At 41.3% G+C, this 22540-nt stretch overlaps 1 protein-coding gene across 1 annotated transcript in view; it reads right to left on the reverse strand.

The window, feature by feature from the left end:
• Positions 1 to 22540, reverse strand: part of sdk1a (sidekick cell adhesion molecule 1a) — a 752575-nt gene that overhangs the window by 181316 nt on the left and 548719 nt on the right. Inside the window, exons 19-20 of the mRNA XM_059653924.1 lie at positions 12353 to 12548; positions 7891 to 7989 (exon numbers count right to left, since the gene is read on the reverse strand). Coding sequence (XP_059509907.1) covers positions 7891 to 7989; positions 12353 to 12548 — 295 coding nt within the window. The remainder of the gene's footprint in view (positions 1 to 7890; positions 7990 to 12352; positions 12549 to 22540) is intronic.

Genomic DNA, 22540 nt, shown 5'->3' on the forward strand with positions numbered 1-22540 from the left:
ATGTTGCAGCTGTACAGGACATTGATTAGATCACTATTGTAATACTGCATGCAATTCTAGTCTCCCTGCTATAGGAAGGATGTTGTGAAACTTGAAATGGTTCAGAAGAGATGTACAAGGATGTTGCCAGGGTTGGAGGGTTTGAGCTGGAGAGAGAAGCTGAATAGGTTGGGGCTATTTTCCCTGGAGTGCAGGAGGCGGAGGGGTGACCGTATAGAAGTTTATAAAATCAATGAGGGGCACGGATAGGGTGAATGGCCAAGGTCTTTTCCCTGGGGTGGGAGTCCAAAGCTAGACTGCATAGGTTTAAGGTGAAAGGGGAAAGATTTAAAAGGGACCTAAGGAGCAATTTTTTCGTTCAGAGGGTGGTACATGTATAGAATGAGCTGCCAGGGGAAGTGGTAGAGATAGATACGATTACAAAATTTAAAAGGCATCTGGATGGGTATGTGAACAAATATGGACCAAATAGTTGCCAAACTGGGTCTGCGGCAGGCGGTGAGGCGACCAATAAGAGGGAAAAACATATTTGACTTTATCCATACCAATCTGCCAGCTGCAGATGCATCTGTCTTTGACAGTATCAATGAGAGTGACCATCGTACTGTCCTTATGGAGACGAAGTCCCACTTTCACATTGAGAATAACCTCCATCGTGTTGTGTGGCATTATCATCGTGCTAAATGGGACAGACTTCAAACAGATCTAGCAACTCAGGACTAGACATCCATTTGATGTTGTGGGCAAATACACAGCAGCAGAATTGTACTCCAGCACAAGCTGCAAATTTATGGCCCAGCATATCCCCACACTCAACTATTACCATCAAGCCAGGGGATCAACCCCAATTCAATGGAGAATGCAGGAGGGCATGCCTGAAGATAATGTGTTAACCTGGTGAAGAAGCCAAACAGGCCTACATGCATGCTGAACAACATAAGCAACAAACGATAGACAGAGTTAAGCAATCCCACAACCAATGGATCAGATCTAAGATTTGCCACATCCAGTCATGAATGATAGTGGAAAAATAAACAACTCACTGGAGGAAGAGCCTCCACAATTATTCCAATCCTCAATGATGCAAGAATCCACCATATCCGTGCAAAAGATAAGGCTAAAGCTTCCATAGCAATCTTCAGCTAGAAGTGCGAAGGGCATGATCCATCTAGCCTCCCCCCAGTGGTCCCCAGCATTACAGATACCAGTCTTCAGACAATTCGATTCACTCCACATGATATCAAGAAATGGTTGAAGGCACTGGATACTGGAAAGGCAATAGGCCTTGATAACATTCAAGCCATAGTACTGAAGGCTTATTCTCCAGATCTTGCTGATCCCCTAGCCTAGTACCGTTAAGGCACTGACATCTACCCAACAATGTGGAAACTTGCCCAAGTATGTCCTGTACAGAAAAAGCAGGACAAATCCAACCTGGCCAATTATTGCCCCATGAGCCCACTGTTGATTATCAGTAAATTGCAGGTATCATCAACAGTGCTATCAAGTACCACCTGCTCAGCAATAACCTGCTCAGTGACACCCAGTTTGGGTTCCACCAGGGCCACTCAGCTCCTGTCCTCATTACAGCCTTGGTTCAAACATGGACAAAAGAGCTGAATTCCAGAGGTGAGGTGAGAGTCAGCCCTTGATATCAAAGCTGCATTCCACCAAGTGTGGCATCACAGAGTCCTAGCAAAACTGGAATCAATGGGTATCAGAGGGAAAAAAAACTCTCTGGTGGTTGCAGTCACACCTGACACAAAGGAAAATGGTTGTGGCTGTTGTAGATCAGTCAACTTGGCTCCAGGGCATCTCTGCAGGAGTTCCTCAGGGTAGTGTCCTAGGCTCAATCATCTTCAGCTGTTTCATCAATGACCTTCCCTCCATCTTAAGGTTAGAAGTGGGGATGTTTGCCACGATTGCACAATGTTCAGCACCATTTGTGCCACACGAATACCAGGCTATGACCATCAACAACAGGCGACAATCTAAACACCAATCTAACCCCTTGACATTCAATGGTGTTACCATCACAATCCTCCACTATCAACATCCTGGTAGTTATCATTGATCAGAAACTCAACTGGATTCATCACATAAATGCAGTGGCTACAACAGTAGGTTAGAGGCTAGGAATACTGCGGCGAGTAACTCACCTCTTGACTCCCCAAAACCTGTCCAACATCGACAAGTCAGAGGTGTGATGGAATATTCTACTTGCTTAGATGAGTGCAGCTCCAATAACACTCAAGAAGCTTGACACCATCAAGGACAAAGCAGCCCGCTTGATTGGCAGTGCATCCACTGTTTCCACCACTGACACTCAGTCGCGGCAGTGTGTAATATCTATAAGATGCACTGCAGATCCTCAGACAGCACCTTCCAAACCCATGGCCACTTCGATCTAGAAGGACTGGGCAGCAGATATATGGGAACACCATCACCTTCAAGTTTCTCCTCCAAGCAACTCACCATCCTGACTTCGAAATATATTGCCATTCCTTCAGTGTCACTGAGTCAAAATCCTAGAATTCCCTCTGGCCCTTGGGGCAACCCACAGCTGGTGGGCTGCAGCGATTCAAGAAGGCAGCTTGCCACCACCTTCTCAATGGCAACAAGAGTTGGGCAAGAAATGCTGACCAGACAGCATCGCCCACATCCCACAAAATGAATAACATAAAAAACTGGCAAATGGGACTAGATCAATTTGGGATATCTGGTCAGCATGGACTTATTGGACCGAAGCATCTGTTTCTATACTATACATCTCTATGACTCTATAACATCAAAAGAAATGTACAAAAAATATTAACTTTTGACATTTTCTTCATGTTATGTGAAAATGTTGAAGGATTTTTTTATGTGCAAAGCAACTTCTTTGCTGATGCCTGCTGTTTGCTCCAGAATTTCTGCAATTCAAATGTTCACTGCTTTGAATTTCCACAGGAATTTTTCTGCTATTCTGCCCAAACTTGTAAAATATCTTTTCAGATTATAGTTTTACTGTTGCATTAAAACTGGATTAGCTTTTATGATTTTTTTTTTTACATTCTACTCACTAGTTACTCTCACATAAAGGCATCACCAGATTCTTCAGATTTTGTATGAACTTTTTGGGATCAATGAAATGGAATGATTACATGTTAACTTTGAGATGTTACATCAAATTGGATCTAAAATGGCATTTGCTTTTAGTCTCTTGTGAATCAATCAACAGTGTTGTTATGATCCCTGTGCAACTATGCAAATCAGCTATACTGTCTCAATTTGTTTTTTGTAGCAATAAGAATAGAATGACTTTGGCAAATCAATTTATTCGCTCGCTGTCTGAATGTACTTTTCCGTGAATTGCCTGATTCAACACAATATACGTTCAGTCTTTCATATTTGGGTGGAAACACTGTAATCTGTACAAGCTGACCTCCTCTCTATGTCTAGACAGTACAGAAAGCCTGCTCATTGACAGAATATTAGGGGCTAACCATTTTGATACAAGATTACCATGATTGATCTTATGCTAACCACCCAAACCTAAAACACACTCTTTAAAAATGTAGTGTTTAATGGTCTGTATTTACCTCCCTTCCTGGAGTACGCTTGTTAAAAAATAATTTGTGTGAATAGCTATTAAATCACCAATTAAATAAAGATTAAATCTTATTTAGCTCTAACATTGCACAGGTCATTGCTACCTCACATACAATGGCAACTAATCAGTTCTTGAATAATACTACTGAAGAGGCCCTTCAGCCCAATGAGTCTGCAGTGGTAAAAGCTACTTTAAATCTATACTGGATCTACTTTTCAGCACTCTGCTCAAAGGCTTAAATGTTATGACATTTTGAGTGCTAATCCAAGTACCTTTGAGGTTCCCATCTCAGCTTACTCCCCCAGGCAGTATGTTCTCAATTGTATTTCTGATGTTTTGCTAAATTACTAAAATGTTTGCGGCTTAGAGTCATAGACATGTACAGTGTGGAAACAGACCCTTCGGTTCAACTCGTCCACGCCGACCAGATATCCTAAATTAATCTAGTTCCATTTGCCAGCATTTGGCCCATATCCCTCCATGCACCCATCCGGATGGCTTTTAAATGTTGTAATTGTACCAGCCTTCATCACTTCCTGTGGCAGGTCATTCCATAGATACACCAACCTCTGCATGAAAAAGTTGCCTCATAGGTCCCTTTAATATCTTTCTCCTCTCACCTTAAACCTGTGCCCCCTAGTTTTCGACTCCCTGACGCTGGGGAAAATACATTGGCCATTCACCCTATCCATGCCCCTCATGATTTTATAAACCTCTATAAGGCCATCCCTTAGCCCCTGATGCTCCAGGGAGACTAGCCCCAGTCTATTCAGCCTTTCCCTATAGCTTGAACCCTCCAACCCAGCAACATCCTTTTTCATCTTTTCTGAACCATTTCAAGTTTAACAGCATCCTTCCTGTAGCAGGGAGACTAGAATTGAGTGCAGTGTTCCAAAAGTGGCCTAAACACATCCTGTACAACTGCAACATGACGTCCCAACTCGTATATTCAAAGCCCTGACTAATAAAAGCAAGCATATGAAATGCCTTCTTCACAATCCTATTTAACTACAATTCCACTTTCAAGGAACTATGAACCTACACTCCAAGGTCTCTTTGTTTGGCAACACTTCCTAGGACCTTAACATTAAGTGTAAGTGTCTTGCCCCGATTTGCTTTACCAAACTGCAGCAGATTAATTACCGATCTGCTTTATGCTCATAAAGTATTATTTGCTTTCAAATAATTATACTCAAATTTATACAAGCAGGTGAAATAAGCTAGACGACATTAGCATCAAAGGTGCATTTAAAAATGTTCTTTGGTAGATGGAGATATCACTAACAAGGCCAGCACTTGTTTTACCCACCCCTAAAAACCTTTGAAAGAAGCAATTTGCCAGACAATTCCAGAGGGAAGGGAAGAGTCAATCACATTGCTGTAGGTCTTAGGCCAGACCTGGTAGTGGCCGCAGATTTACTTCCCTCAATGTCTGTAAACCAGATAGGTTTTTACAACTGTCGACAATGGTTTCATGGTCACTGTTATGGAGCAAGAACAGAAGTTGCTGGAGTTGCTCAGCATGTCTGGAAGCATCCGTGAAGGAATGTCAGAGTTAACGTTTTGGGTCTGGTGACCCTTCCTCAGAATTGCTGTCAACAAAACGTTAACTTTGATGTTTTTTCTTCACAGATGCTGCCAGACCTGCTAAGCTTTCCCAACAACTTCTGTTTTTGTTCGTGATTTACAGTTCCACAGTTCTTTTCATTTTTATTCACCATTATGGAGACCAAGTTTCACTTCTAGAGCTCTTTGCTATAAATAGGATTGAGATTTCACCAATTGACATGGTGGGTTTTAAACCCGTGTCTTCAAAGTATCAACCTGGTCCTCTAACTTATTAGTTTCATAACATTACCCAATGTTATTGTCTCCCTCACATCAAGGTATTTTTATGCCTTGATCTCAGACTTGAATAGAATCCCTACAGTGTCGGCCCAACAAGTCCAGACAGACCCTCAGAACATCCCAACCAGACCCATCCCCCACAACCCACTGAATCTACACATCCCTGAACACTATGGGCAACTTTGCATGGCCAATCCACTTAGCCTGCGCATCTTTGGACTGTGGGAGGAAACCGGAGCACCCGGAGGAAACCCACACAGACATGGGGAGAACATGCAAAGTTCACACAGACAACCGCTCAAGGGTGGAATCGAACGTGCGTTCCTGGCGCTGTGAGGCAGCCATGCTAACCACCCAGCCAATGGGAAAATATTGTAAATTTCCACTCAACAGGACTTGTAAATTAATGACAGCAGAATTCAGCTTTTCAAATAAATTTACCAGCACAGCAATTAAAAAAGGACAGTTTGTAGGAATTATAGCAAGATAGGGAGATTTTACGATTGGCAAAGTGTCAAAACTGGGTGTCCCAAGTTTTATTCAAAGATGAACAAGGACCTTGATGATGATGAAGTGGCCATTCTGGAAGTCAAAAGTGTCATTTGAAACTTGATTTAGCGGCTTAGGTAGAATGGAAGCGGTGGAAGGTAGAATGGAAAGGGGATCAGCTCTGAACTGGTACATGGAGTGGTAAAGTCAACAAGAATGGACAATAGAAAAAAAATGGATTATCATTCTTGAAGAGACAGAAAAATTTGCTGTAACCTGAAAGACTAAGGGAGGGAAAGAGGGTATCTGGGTTTGTTCAATTGATAGTCATACTTTTAAGTACAGACAGTGAAAATAATGAACTTGTCAGTTTTCCTCATTTACTTGAGGAATGCTCGATGATATGTTATCACTGCTAAAAGTGACTGAACTTATTGCAATTGAGTTTAGTGACATAAAGTATCACAAGATCTGTAGCCTATAGATTATAAAGGGATTGCAATTGCTAACATATTAATCCAAGTCATAAATGAACGTACACTGATTTTCAAGCAATTCTTAATGAATACAAAAACAGATCAAGGCCAGGAAATGAAAAATCCCTTTTCTTTAAATATAATCTAAGAAAAAACAAAGGAAAAACAGCACACCATTAAGTAATTAAGTCAAGAGCACTGGATTAGCCATACTGTGAATGATCAAATTCTACACACATACGTGCAAAATACGCAAATAAATAGTATTCATATGGTCATTGGCTTTGAGACGTGAACATAATTCCTACAACCAGAGAATCTATGGAAGATTACACACAGCCGCATCAGACAACCTCACCCAATTGCTGCGAGGATTTGTTTACTCTCAGTACACTTCCAACAAGGCCATGAGTCTTGTAATAGTGGAAGTGACTGACTTACTAAATACCTAGTTACGGCATGCTAGAAAACACTTCAAGGTTAAAACTTCAAGCATGCCAATACAATAGTTATACACTAAATGTAGAAAGTGCCTGACCGATAAAGAGTGAGGGGAGCACTTCTTATTCAATGTTTTCTCCCATTATCTACAGGAAAATAATATTGTTATAGTTTCGTTTTATACTTATTTATAAAAATGGGCACAACTCGGTTTCTGCTGACAAGGCCTTTCAACTGGAATTAGCAAGAAAATATTGAATTCCACATCACACAGGCATGATCTCTTGCCATAACTGCACAAAAGTAAACGTGCGATGTGATTAAAAAGACAGCATTCAGAATACAGAAAAAATAGACAAATGTCCCAGTTCATAAAACTCATAAATAGAACGCAAATTATTTAGAAGGTAATAAATTCAATGTGACAACATAGGATGCACAGACTTTGACACAAAATAGAATGCAGTAGACCTTTCAACTTTATTCTGTAAATTGTGGAAACCTCCATTGTGAAACTTATATGCATACTGAAATGTTCATAATTATACAACCCTTTTATACTTTAATAATAGTCTATAACTATGTGATGAATTATGCTGAATCAGTTAGTTGTATTGTCATCACAACTTGGCACCTGTCACCATAATGATTTTCGATAAACCAATTATCTACCTAAGCCAATTATGCAAACATCCTGTTTTTCGTGGTGGGAGTTTGCATTGTGAGAAGTGGTTGTTACGTTTTCTACACTGCAACAGTGACTATATCTCAAACATATTTCAATGGCTGCAAAGTGCTTTAAGATGTCCACTGGTTGTAAAAAGTACACTACAACTTTTGGTATTTTTTTCTGATGCCCCATTCCTGGACACTCAGCATAAGTCAATTTAAAGTACAAGAAGTGCTTTAACACTGTAGATGCAGAATTCACACAATGCAATTAAAATGCCTACATTCCAATAATTTGGTGACTACATATAAAAGTGCACTGAATGACTGATACTTTCCTGCAGTAAAGGACCATTTGAATACATTTTTTCCTACCTGTGAGGATCCCATTTTTTTCTTGTGGCTCTTGCCAGCTGACTTTCAAAGAGGTATCAAGTACTTCTGTAAAACTCAAGCTCCCAACAGCTCCTGGTCCTATAGAAGTTTAAATTTGATTGTTAGAGACAGTGGCTGACTTGAGTGGTGTGAATAAATCTGGATGTATAATGAGCTACTGCAAAAACAACAATGTGAAACATTAGGTTACATAACCCAAATGTCCTTCTATGTCACAAAGTAGTGACAAACAAAACATGCCTTTGTGTTACTTAATCTGCTTGCAGTTTTATTGTAACCAGTTTGTATTTTCAGCACCACTTCTGGGGAGAAATTAAACAATTGTTGAAACCAGAGCATCTATCAGAATGAATTCCATCTATTTTAATTTCCTTTTATTATAAAATTACTTGATTAAATAATAAAAAAATGTTGAGCATAATTTCTGTACATAAATATTGAACTAGGATTTTTCTTGCTTGAATTAGACTGTTAGGCAGTCTGTGCTAAATTCACAACAGAATAGTTGTGGGTTAATGATCCAGGAGTGGATGTCACATAAATCTTTCTGCGATATATGAATTCTTTTTTAAACTTTTTTTAAAAATAACTAGCTCAGCTGAAACCAAATTATCCAACATGGTACCTCGGTGAAAGCAATTTGTCTGGAATCTTGCTGCAGATTTCAATTTATTTTTGCCCTCATATTTCCTTCACCGGCAAGATAAATCTTTTTTGAATACATCCAATTTGACTGTTGGTTAAAAGCTCACATCGACGCTGTTCTATTTTTGAAGCAATGATAAATGCACGCACATCAAAAAAATGGACAAAATAAAGCTTGGAGCTGCAATTGTCTAAAACAAAAATCAAAACAGATAAATCATATTTTGCCAAAAAAACATAAAAATATCAAGTAAAAGCTATGATCATAGAGATAGCAAGTTCAGAAACAAGATGTACAAATCCCTATTGTGCCTCTTAAATGGGGGAAAGCCTGAAGTATTGCTTTGGAGAAAAGGAAATACATGACTGAACTTCACAAAATGCAAATCAAAACAAAATGTTTGATAACATTTCTGCATGAATTTCATTGTCAGAATTTTAAAAAAATTGCAGAAACAACATGGTCACAAACTGCTACAACAACAACAAAATAACATTATTCACAAAAATGACAATGTTGCAGTTTTATGCTTATCAAGTTTCACATTTTCTAACAATTGTCTTAATTGTCCAACTTAATGACTGTCTATTAATTTTCCTCAATTAACTGAATTTCACAGTTCAAATGTAGTCAGTGTAGTCAAGAGGCAAATAAGAGAATGGATAGCTAACTGCTGCAAGACAGAAAGTAGAATGCATGGGTAACGGGTAACTCTGTAAAGTAGCAGAAAATACACCATGGAGCCCCACAATGACCAGTGATATGATATGATCATCGGTGCTCACAATTTATATTAATTAGTTAAACTTATCCACAATTTCAGGAATTAACACCGAACTAGGAGTGTTAGACAGCAGTGAGGAGGTATTAAATAATATGCACAACAGGCATATAATTGGCAAATAAATTTCAATATTTATAAGTATGAAGTATCACATTTCACTATGAAAGGAACCTGCATAGTTCATGGAAAATACGTGGGGGTGGAGAAAAGCAAATGAAGCACCAGAGTTTATTTCTAAAGGAAAATCATTTTCAAATTGAGAAGTTATTCTAGATGTGCATTGAATTTTGGCTAGAACAGACAGTCTGCACTGTTCTTCAGGCTGTCATAACTTAAAAAGCACATGGTGGTCATGCAGAGGGATTTACGTTGATGAAATTAGAACAGCTAAGTTATGCCTGTCAGGAAAGAATGAAAAAGTTAGGTCTCTTCTCTCTTCAAAAGGAGAAGGCTGTGAGTTGACTTAAAATTGTGCTTCACACTATGAAGTGTTTCTGTCGAGTTGGCAGTGTTCTCCCTTTTCGAAGAGAGCTAAACACGAGGCCATCGATTCATGATCATCACCCAGCAAGAGTGCTGGTAATGTAGAACCTAATTCTAAATAAGTAACATAGAATCATAGAATCACAGAATCCCTAGAGTGTGGAAGCAGGACATTCGGCCCATCTGATCCAAACCAACCCTGCAAAGAGCATCCCACCCAGAACCAACCCCCTACCCCATCCCTGTAATCCTCCATTTTCCATGGCTAATCAAACTAGCCTGCACATCCCTGGATACAATGAGCAATTTCGCAAAGCCAATTCACTCAAATGGCACATGTTTGGACTGTAGGAGGAAGCCGACACAGACATCGGGAGATCACGCAAATTCCACAGAGTCACCCAAGGCTGAAATTGAACCTGGGGCCCCAGCAGCAGTGCGCCATCACACCACAATTGAAATTAGTAGTTCAGGTGCATTTATGACAACATGAAGGAGACTGGATTAGAGGATTATGCTGCAAAAGTTGGACAAGGAAGGATTGAAGGAAGCAGAAGTGGGCATAGTCACTGGGATGGACTGTTTAAGCAAAATGTCCTACTTTTGTGCAGTACATTCTATGCAATCTTCAGCGTTGAGGAATGACTGCTTGAATCCTTTGTTCCTACGCTACGAAGTGTCCAGGATTACTCACAGATCTTGAGTACTCAGCAGAAGAGGGAGGATGTAAAACAACGTTTGAACAGCTACGCAAAGAGATGTTGAGGCCAGACTTATGCAACAGTGCCTCACCAGGCATATTGATTGTACACTCTACGTTTTGCTTCTGGATATTTACAGTACGAGAATAAGGTGAGCTGTTTTCCAAAACTGGCATATGCACAATGTCTCTGCCAAGTGATCCATAGAAGGCACAGGGAAATTCCGCAACAATTACAGAATGCAAAAGACCATAACTAGAATTAGTTGCAAGGGCTCGCCAACTTTACAGAATATGAAGAATATGAGCATATCTGGCAAAGGAAAAATAGTGAAGAGACAGGATATGCTTACAGAAGCTATGTAAATTGTTTGGCCAAGGAAATGACATTTAGTGATCAATAATCTTAGAAATGAGGTAGTTCATTTCAACCAGGCAGCATTCGGACATGACAGTTGGACTCAGTATCATGTGGAGAGGATTCAATGAGAGTTGTGGGGAAAGTGGCGAGTGGCCAGGCATAAAGGAGAAAAAAATTGCAGAATTCATATTTGTGGTTGTTACCCATTAAATAAATAAAGTACAAACATGTAGACAGTGTATGAGAGCTGGATCAGGCCGGCTGTGACCCCACCTTCACAGCTACATGTTACATTATGGCTTGCTTGTGAAAATTTTTTTTTGGAAATATATATTTATAAGTGACACACATTACAATACTACCTACAATCCAAAGCAATTGTACTAGCTATTAAAAGCTTTGGGATGACTGAAGGCCATGGAATGTATTACAGAAATGAACGCTGTTTATTATTTAAAAATCAGCATCACAAAATGCTTGGATTCCAAGTATGGGATCTCATCAGACAAATCATGAAAATTCTCAAAATAGTACCACGTTTATCATCTTCAACTGACAATAGCAAGGAATCTTTTGACATGCTTTGTCAACATTTGTATATAATTCCCAAGGACGGGCTACAAGAGGAGATGGGATGAATCTTGAACATCCACTCAGCTAATTATAAAGGGTGGAAGTAGTGGGATGGCCTGAACCCAAAGACAACTTGGCAACTTTTACATTGACATAAAGATAAAAGGAGACAGCAGGGAACATTACATTTCTCATTCTTCTTATTTGATGGAAGCCAGAAACAAGAAGAAAACTGCAGAGAGAGGGTAAGAAAGTAAGAGGGAGAGAGAAAGAACCAGTGTTGCACTTTTCCTTCTAGCTGGTGGAGATTGCAGGCTTAGGAGTGTTGCAGTTCATCTTGAGAATGGTACCCAGTACTGCCACTATACGGCACTGGAACAGGAAGAAAATTGCTAAGGTTGTATTCTTAGTCCGTTCTCACCAGTGCCTGTCAGAAGACTTCCTCGACTTATATCCTTTATTTCCTCTGTAAAGAAGGCCAATAGCTCATTGGTGTTCCTGAATTATTTCATTTATTTGCATTTTAGCTTTTTATGCTCCGTGAATGAGCACACTCAGGTTTCCTTGCACAGCAGCACTTTGTAGACTCTCTCCATTTAGATTACACAAAAATCTACATTTAATTTTTCTGGGTTGAGAGTGCATTATCTCTTAGAAGGAGGAGAAAGTTATACAAACAATCTTTTCCCTCTCTAGGAAGAAGGGTAAGAAATCTGTAGATTTAGTTTATGAACAAAAGATGAATTCAAAGCTGCATATGTTTTACTAGACATCTGAGTGTGGCTTCAAACTCATGCCAACATTGACACATATTCTTTTTAAACATTACTGAACATGATTCAATACCTGTGTTTAATATGACACAATAACTAACATCTGTTTTTAAATACTTACTATCTTCATAGGTCTGAACGAGCTTGGGCGAACTCTTCGGGCCATCACCTGGCGTTGTAAAACACAATACAGATGTGTAGTATTTTGTGAACTTGCTGAGGCCTGTAAAAATTCCTTCATGACGTGTTCCATGGAAATCAGGGGTGATAGTCATCACTGCAATTGCATTTGGTGAGTCTATAGTCCATGCAAGGAGCTGATGAGAGAAGGTTGGAGGAATTATGATGACAGAAGTTTTGCGAAGATACTAAGAATGAATTTTGAATTTAGAATATTAAAACCAAATGTTTCTTTTTAACTCCCCTCCCCTCTTTCTTCAAGATGTAACATGTGCTGAAATATAGTCCTACAAGTGCTCACCACTTTCCAAATACTTCAGCTTTATGGGCACTCCATGTGTACAGTTGACAGGCCATATCAAAAGAACACTCAACTGCGTTGGATATTCTAGGTATTCCAATTTCCTTAATCCAATGTCTAATGGTGCCCTACCCACTAAGGATGGAGTGGAATGGAGGAATAGGTAACCATCTGGCATGGGAACTCCAGCTGATATTGCAAAGGTGCAGAAGCCCTTCATGCCTCTCCTGTTGAGATCAGCTAATTTAGCAGATCAGGGATCAAAGCTGATTTCATTTATTAAGTCATACACACAGAGGTAACATTTTGGCTCATTTTGTATATGATGGTTCTCTAGGCAGTTTGAATCCTCATTTTAGCCCAGAAGCCCTGTAAGTTGTTTTCAACTGCCTATCCAATACTGTTTCAAAATCATTGACTGTCTCTAGTTCCATCATTGGAATAGGTAGGTAACTGTGGATCAATGCCATTTGCTACTGCAAAACAAATACTACCTCCTGCAATTTGGGACCTAATATCTTAAAACTGTGTCTCCTAGTCCTTGTACCATCAATATATTAGAACAGGTTTTCTCGTCTGTCTTATCTAGCCTGGTCATAATCTTGTACCTCCCTATTAGATTTCCCATCAACCTTGCTCCAAGAACAACAATCTCAGTTTTTCCACATTAACTTTATAGTTAAAATCCTCCATCCCTGGAAAAAGTTTGGCATATCTTCTCTGCAATTTTTCAAGACTCCTCACATATCCTTCCTAAAAGTGGCTGGAACTTGATTCAATAATCTTATTCTGGTCTGACTAGTGCTTTATAAAGGTTGAGCAAACTTCCCTGCTTTTGTACTCAATAATTACATTTATTAAGTCCAAGAATGCATATGCTTTGCTACCTACATTCTCCTTTTGTCCTGCTACTTTCAAGGATCTATATATGAGGATTCCCACAAGTCCTTCTGTCCCTGCACACACTTCAGAATTGTGCCATTCAATCTATATTGTGTCTCACTGTTCCTTCAGTTCAAAATGCATCAGCTCAAAGATCTATTATAATATTCTACTTGCTTTTTGCCCGTCTGTTCTATTATCCCAGGTCTTGTTGCAATCAATACCTTCAAGTCTGGGATCGTAATCAAACTTTGAAATTGTGCTCTGTATTCCAATATCCAATTTATTTATATTTTTCAAAAGGGGCAGTGATCTTAGCACTGACTGCTAATGTTGCAAATGCTGTGTAAATTGGGTGTATACATGGCCATGCTAGGGTATGATTAGCAGCATGCACTAACTGCAGAAAGATTAAGGCACATGTAGAAGAGCTGTTAAGGGTTACTGTGAAATAATAACAGTAATCGCTGGAGAACGTCAGCAGGTCTGGCAGCATTTGTGGAGAGATTTAATATTTCAGATTCAATGACTACTTCAGAACTGTTTGCAAGAGTTCACTGGTTTCCACAGACGCTGCTGAGTTTCTTCAGCACTTGCTGTTTTTATTTCAGGTTTCTAGCATTTGCAGTATTTTGCTTTTAAACGAATCTTTTGCATCCTCACTTGCTTCAATTTTGTTAATGAGCCTTTTATGTGCTACTGTGTCAAAAGTTCTTAAAATCTTATTCTGACAACATTCACTGCATTCCTTTCATCAATTTTCTCTCTGGTACTTCATCAAAGAATTCAATTAGATTAGTTTTATGTAATCCAGTTCAAATCCATGCTGGGTCTCCTTAACTATCTTAAAAGGTCTCCATATGCCTGTTAATATTTTTCTTTGGTTATTGTCCCTGAAAATGTTATTCATCTCTGATGTTAAACCAACTGTCCTGTAGTTAGAAGGAATGCCCTTGCATTGTTTCATGAATAGAGATGTGACATTTAACACTTTGCTATCCTCTGGTACATCCATGTATATGAGGTAGATGGGAGGATTATAGCAAATTATATTGTTATCTCGCCCTCACTTCTCCGAGCAACCTGGGATGGGATGTGATGTGCTGTAGCTGTACGATGTGGGAGCTGGCTGATCCCATTGTGAACGGCAGCGGCCACATCTGCAGCAAGTGTTAGTTGCTGGAAGAACTCCGGATAAGAATTAACGATCTGGAATCTGAGCTTCAAACTCTGCGGCACATCCGGGAGGGGGAGAGTCACCTGGACACTTTGTTTCAGGAGGCAGTCACACGCGGTAGATTAAGTAATCCAAATTCAAAACATTTTCAGAGACAACAGGGTGTGACTGTAAGTGAGGCAGGTAGGGAGTGCAGGAGCCTCAGCCCTTGACCTTGACCAACAGGTATGAGATTCTTGCTCCCTGTATGGATGAGGGAAAGGACTGTGGACAGTGAGCCAGCTGACCACGGCACTATGGTGCAGAAGGCCATTCAAGAGGGGGGAGCAAAAAGACAGGTAGTTGTTATAGGGGATTCTATAATTAGGGGGACAGATAGTATCCTATGCAAGCGGATCAGGAGTCCCGCATGGTGTGCTGCCTGCCCGGTGCCAGAGTGCGGGACATCTCCGACCCGGTTGAAAGGATATTGGAGCAGGAGGGGGAGGATCCAGTTGTTGTGGTCCATGTTGGGACTAACAACATAGGCAAAGCGAGGGTAGAGGGCCTGTTCAGGGATTATCAAACACTAGGAAAAAAATTGAAATACAGGTCCTCAAGGGTCATAATCTCCGGATTACTGCCTGAGCCACATGCCAATTGGCATAGGGAAAAGAAAGTTAGGGAAGTAAACACATGGCTAAGGGATTGGTGTGGGAAAGAGGGATTCCATTTCATGGGGCATTGGCAGCAGTTTTGGAACCAAGGGGATCTGTACCGTTGGGACGGTCTCCACCTGAACTGCTCTGGAACCAGTGTTCCATGAAAAGGATAAATAGGGTGGTCAGTAGGACTTTAAACTTCTGAGTTGGGCGGAAGGGAAAGCGAAAGTGACGGGGAGTATGGAGTTAAATGGAAAGATAAGCAACAGGATAGCATGTGGGTGTAAGTTTGAGGCAGACTAGGAAAACAGCAAAAAGGAAGGATAGCTTAAGACAGCTTATGATTTCCAATATCTCTAGTAATGATAAGAAAGTTAGCATTAAGACACTTTATCTAAATGCTTGTAGTATTAGCAACAAAGTAGATGAATTAACAGCACAAATCATCTAGAATGATTATGATGTGGTAGGCATCACAGAGACATGGTTGCAGGGAGTTCAGGGCTGGCAGTTAAACATCCAAGGATTCACAACTTATCAAAAAGATAAGGAGGTGGGCAGAGGGGGTGGGGTTGCCTTGTTAGTTCAGAATGAAATTAAATCTATGGCACTGAATGACACAGGGTCAGAGGATGTGGAGTCTGTGTGGGTGAAGTTAAGGAACCACAAAGGCAAAAAAACCATAATAGGAGTTATGTACAGACCTCCTAACAGTGTTCAGGACCAGGGGCGCAAGATGCACCAAGAAATGGATAGGGCATGTCAGAAAGGCAAGGTCATGGTGATCATGGGGGACTTCAATAGGCAGATGGACTGGGTGAATAATGTTGCTGGTGGATCCAAAGAAAGGGAATTCATGGAATGTTTACAGGATGGTTTTTTGGAACAGATTGTGATGGAGCCCACAAGGGAGCAGGCTATTCTAGACTTAGTGCTTTGTAATGAGCCTGACTTTATAAAAGATCTTAAAGTAAGGGAACACTTAGGAGGCAGCGATCATAATATGGTAGAGTTCAGTCTGCAGTTTGAAAGAGAGAAGGCAAAATCGGATGTAATTGTGTTACAGTTAAATAAAGGTAATTACAGGGGCATGAGATAGGAATTGATGAAAATCGACTGGAAGCAGAGCCTAGCGGGGAAGACAGTAGAGCAACAATGGCAGGAGTTTCTGGGTGTAATTGAGGACACAGTACAGAGGTTCATCCCAAAGAAAAGAAAGATTATCCGGGGTGGGGTTAGACAGCCATGGCTGATAAAGTAAGTCAGAAAATGTATCAAAGAAAAAGGGACATCCTATAAAGTGGCCAAGAGCACTGGGAAATCAGAAGATTGGGAAGGCTACAAAAACAAACAGAGGATAACAAAGAGAGAAATAAGGAAGGAGAGGATCAAATATGAAGGTAGGCGAGCTAGTAATATTAGAAATGATAGTAAAGGTTTCTTTCAATACATAAGAAACAAATGAAAGACAAAAGTAGACATTGGGCCGCTCCAAATTGATGCTGGAAGGCTAGTGATGGGAGATAAGGAAATAGTTGAAGAACTTAATAAGTACTTTGCGTCAGTCTTCACAGTGGAAGACATGAGTAGTAGCCCAACAATTAAGGAGAGTCAGGGGGCAGAGTTGAGTATGGTAGGCATTACAAAAGAGGAAGTGCTGGAAAAGCTAAAAGGTCTAAAAATTGATAAATCGCCTGGCCCCGATGGGCTACATCCTAGAGTTCTGAGGGAGGTGGCTGAGGAAATAGCAGAGGCTTTGGTTGTCATTTTTCAAAAGTCACTGGAGTCAGGGAAAGTCCCAGATGATTGGAAAATTGCTGTTGTAACCCCTTTGTTTAAGAAAGGATCAAGGCAAAAGATGGAAAATTATAGGCCGATTAGCCAAACCTCGGTTGTTGGTAAAATTTTAGAATCCATTGTTAAGGATGAGATTTCTAAATTCTTGGGAGTGCAGGGTTGGGTCAGAACAAGTCAGCATGGATTTAGTAAGGGGAGGTCATGCCTGACAAACCTGTTAGAATTCTTTGAAGAAGTAACAAGTAGGTTAGACCAGGGAAACCCAGTGGATATTATCTATCTAGACTTCCAAAAGGCCTTTGATAAGATGCCTCACAGGGAGGCTGCTGAATAAAGTGAGGGCCCATGGAGTTTGAGGTGAGCTACTGGCATGGATTGGGGATTGGCTGTCTGACAGAAGGCAGAGAGGTGGGATAAAAGACTCTTTTTCGGAATGGCAACCAGTGACAAGTGCATCCCACAGAATTCAGTGTTGGGGCCGCAGCTGTTCACTTTATATATTAATGATCTGGATGAAGGGACTGGGGGCATTCTGGTGAAGTTTGCCGATGATATGAAGTTAGGTGGACTGGCAGGTAGTACTGAGGAGGTGGGGAAGCTGCAGCAAGATTTAGACAGTTTAGGAGAGTGGTCCAGGAAATGGCTGATGAAATTCAACGTGAGTAAATGCGAGGTTTTGCACTTTGGAAAAAAGAATACAGGCATGGACTATTTTCTAAACGGTGAGAAAATTCGTAAAGAGGAAGTACAAAGGGATCTGGGAGGGTTGGTCCAGGATTCTCTAAAAGTTAACGTGCAGGCAGAGTCCATGATTAAGAAAGCGAATGTAATGTTATCGTTTATCTCAAGAGGGTTGGAATATAAAAGCAGTGATGTGCTTCTGAGACTTTATAAAGCTCTAGTTAGGCCCCATTTAGAATACTGTGTCCAATTTTGGGCCCCACACCTCAGGAAGGACATAGTGGTGCTGGAGCGTGTCCAGCGGAGATTCACAAGGAAGATCCATGGAATGGGAGGTTTCACGTATGATGAACGGCTAAGGATCCTGGGATTGTATTCATTAGAGTTTAGAAGGTTGAGGGGAGATCTAATAGAAACTTACAAGATAATGTATGGCTTAGAAAGGGCGGACGCTGGGAAGTTGTTTCCGTTAGGCGGGGAGACTAGGACCCGTGGGCACGGCCTTAGAATTAGAGGGGGTAAATTTGAAACAGAAATGAGGAGAACATTTCTTCAGCCAGACAGTGGTGGGCCAGTGGAATTCATTGGCACGGAGTACAGTGGAGGCCGGGACGTTAAATGCCTTCAAGGCAGAGATCGATAAATTCTTGATCTCAAAAGGAATCAAGGGCTATGGGGAGAGTGCAGGGAAGTGGAGTTGAAATGCCCATCAGCCATGATTTAAATGGCGGAGTGGACTTGATGGGCCGAATGGCCTTACTTCTACTCCTATGTCTTATGGTCTGATGGATGCAAGTAATCCAGTTAAGAAATATCTTCATTTTAAGCACAGCCTGCCAGTACTTCCTGATAAAATTTTAGCTCATTGATTACCTTCACCACTCCATTTCTATCAATATTTTCTCAGCATCCTTTTCCTACATAGATAGATTGCTCGTAACATTTCTTGTTTTGTTCTGAATGGCAAAGCATATTTCTGGTAAAGGTCTGTCCCATGAGACCATGGTTGATACCTCTGTGTTTTCGTACTGAGTGGTATGGCTCACACCACATGCTGATTGGTGGCAGTTTGGCAACATCTTAGACCACCGTATTTGTATTCCTGCTGGTGATGGTGTCCATTTTGCTGGAAGTGTTCCTCAGTGTGGAACATTAGTACAACTTTATCAGCACAGGGTGCCTTTCTGGTGAGGAACTGGCACACATTTGTCTTGAAACATTCAGCCAAGGATTGCAATCTGATAGGGGCAACATGGGCCAATACTTTTCTCAGTGGCTTGTCCTCCACAACCTTCTGTTACACAGATTTCCACAGGTACACTACCATTTAAGTGAAGAAATCTTTTTTCATTCGAGTCCTAAACAGTCTACCCTGTATCATGAGACTTGCAGGCTCCCCATTCACTGTACTTGATTCATGGCACTTCAGGAGTCAGGTGCTCCACTGTCTAAATGGCAAGAGTCTGATGCAGAATAACCAAGGTTAAATGTCTCTTTGGTTCTGGTAGTTCGAGGAGGTCTGCTTATGCTTGATGTGGAATATACTCCAAGGTTGCCACTCAAGTTATACATCACCTATCATTCTCATTGTCTCTTGGGCAAAGACAGATGCCAATGATGGTTTGTGAACTACAGATAAATAACATCTAATTTTTGATTTAAAGAAATTAACCCTGTCAAGTGACATTAGGATAATGTGGAAAAACAGTGCTAAGGTTTAGATGAGCTATAATCTAGGTTAGTAGCAGGACAGGCTGAATGGGTCAAATGGCCTACTCCTGCTCAAACTTCTGATGTTTATATGGTCCAGCATCATCATTTGGAGCTTTGCCACTGGCAAACAATTTAACAGCTTTACTAAGCTCCTCCACTACGGGTTTGATATTTAGTTCTTAAATGACAAGGAATCTCTCTACGACATCTACAGTTTCTCAGTGACAGTGTTTTCCCTCAGCGTACAACTTGACCACCTATGCTACCCTTGTTTGCAATGGGGTCTTTTTCTTTGCTGATGTACTTGTTTTTGATTCCATCAGAGGTATTCTTAATGGTCCTATGGGGAGGGCTTTTTAAAATTTCTTTCATGCCAGCAATTATTTTCTACTTCTAATTACCTGAGGTGATCTGCTTTCTTGAAACACTACTTATATTCTTCAGGTTTGAGAAGATTTGTAGCTCAGGTTGAGGTTCTGGATATGAGTTTGCTCACTGAGCTGGAAGGTTAGATTTCAGACGTTTCGTCACCATTCTAGGTAACATCAGTGAGCCTCCGATGAAGCGCTGGTGTTATGTCCCGCTTTCTATTTATCTGTTTAGGTTTCCTTGGGTTGGTGATGTCATTTCCTGCGTTGGTTATGTCATTTCCTGTTCTTTTTCTCAGAGGATGGTAGATTGGTTCCAAATCAATGTGTTTGTTGATGGAGTTGCGTTTGGAATGCCATGCTTCTAGGAATTCTCGTGCGTGTCTCTGTTTGGCTTGTCCGAGGACGGATGTGTTGTCCCAATCAAAGTGGTGTCCTTCCTCATCTGTATGTAAGGATACTAGTGATAGTGGGTCATGTCGTGTGGATGTACTTACACTGAAGAATGGATGTGGATGTGAGTTTGCTCATTGAGCTGGAAGGTTAGTTTTCAGACGTTTCATCACCATTCTAGGTAACATCATCAGTGAGCCTCCGATGAAGCGTTGGTGTTATGTCCTGCTTTCTATTTATCTGTTTAGCCTTCCTTGGGTTGGTGATGTCATTTCCTGTTCTTTTTCTCAGGGGATGGTAGATTGGCTCCAAATCAATGTGTTTGTTGATGGAGTTCCGGTTGGAATGCCATGCTTCTAGGAATTCTCGTGCGTGTCTCTGTTTGGCTTGACCGAGGATGGATGTGTTGTCCCAATCAAAGTGGTGTCCTCCACCAGGATACATGAACATCAACTAGCCACAAAACGACATGACCCACTATCACTAGTATCCTTACATACAGATGAGGAAGGACACCACTTTGATGAATGCCATGTTCCAACCAGAACTCCATCAACAAACACATTGGCTCCAAATCAATCTACCATCCCCTGAGAAAAAGAACAGGAAATGACATCACCAACCCAAGGAAACCTAAACAGATAAACAGAAAGCGGGACATAACACCAGCGCTTCGTCGGAGGTTCACTGATGATGTTACCTAGAATGGTGACGAAACGTCTGAAAACGAACCTTCCAGCTCATTGTTATCATGTCTTATAATAGACCTGCATTTTCCCCACTAGTGATGTTAATCTAGTTGGTCTATAATTCTGTTTCTTTCTGCCCCTCCTCTTTTAAATAGTGGGGTTACATTTGTTTCACTGTCTGCATCACAACTCACCAGGCTGCTGAGCATCAAGGCCCATTATTCTCACAGTTTTTTCAAAAGTAAAAGATTTTACAAAGTTCACAAATATTTCCCAATTTACCTGATTTTTTCAGGCCCAGGTTGACAGAAAATGCCAACCAGGTTTTTGTTTGTAACAAAAATCACTATTCTTATATGTAATTAGCTCTAGATAAACAGTCATAAGCAAGGTATATAACTCTATGAACTCATTTATCCCCCTTGCTCTTTCACAGACACGCACGCACACACACATGCATGCAGACAGTGGGGGGAGAGATTTGTCACAGACAAATGGAAAATCTAGGGCGGCAGTTGAGTGATCCTTGTTCATCAGGGTTTCTGACTTGACTCTAAAGATCCTTGTGCTGGCAGAATGCTACTCGTCAGTTGTCCATCGAATTCTTCCATTGGCTTACAAGAGAACTGCCATCGAGACATCAATCACCTCAAACTTTCCACCCCTCTCACTCAGTCCAACCTCTCCCCCGCAGAATGTGCAGACCTTGGCTCCAATCCCAACCACACCATAAAACCCACGGACATGGGAGGTGTAGTTGTAGTATGGCGCACTGATCTCTACATCGATGAGGCCAGATGCCAACTCTCCGACACTACCTCCTACCGTCCCCTGGGTATGACCCCACCTCCAAGCACCAAACCATCATCTCCCAAAACATTCACAATCTCATCACCTCTGGTGACCTCCCATCCACGGCCTCCAACCTCATCGTTCCCCAACTTCGCATCGTCCGCTTCTATCTCCTTCTCAAAATCGACACATCTGCATGCCCTGGTCTACCCATTGTCTCCGCCTGCTCCTGCCCCACCAAACTCATCTCCACCTATCTGGACTCCATTTTCTCCCCCTTGGTCCAGGAACTGCCCACCTACGTCCATGACACCACGCACACCCTCCACCTCCTCCAGAACTTCCAATTCCCTGATCCCCAACACCTCATCTTTACCCTGGACATCCAGTCCCGACACACCTGTATTCCCGAAAGGCCCTCTGCTTCTTCCTGTCCCGCAAGCCCGACCAGTCCCCCTCCACTGACACCCTCATCCGCCTAGCCGAACTCGTCCTCACCCTCAAGAACTTCTCTTTCAATTCCTTCCACTTCTTACAGATAAAGGAGGTGGCCGGGGGCACCCGCATGGGCCCAAGCTATGCCTGCCTCTTTGTAGGTTACGTGGAACAGTCCCTCTTCCGCACCTACACTGGCCCTAAACCCCAGCTCTTCCTGCGTTACATTGATGACTGTATCAGTGCCGCCTCGTGCTCCC

This window comes from Stegostoma tigrinum, chromosome 23 (assembly GCF_030684315.1).
Source record: "Stegostoma tigrinum isolate sSteTig4 chromosome 23, sSteTig4.hap1, whole genome shotgun sequence".
In the NCBI taxonomy this organism is placed as follows: domain Eukaryota; kingdom Metazoa; phylum Chordata; class Chondrichthyes; order Orectolobiformes; family Stegostomatidae; genus Stegostoma; species Stegostoma tigrinum.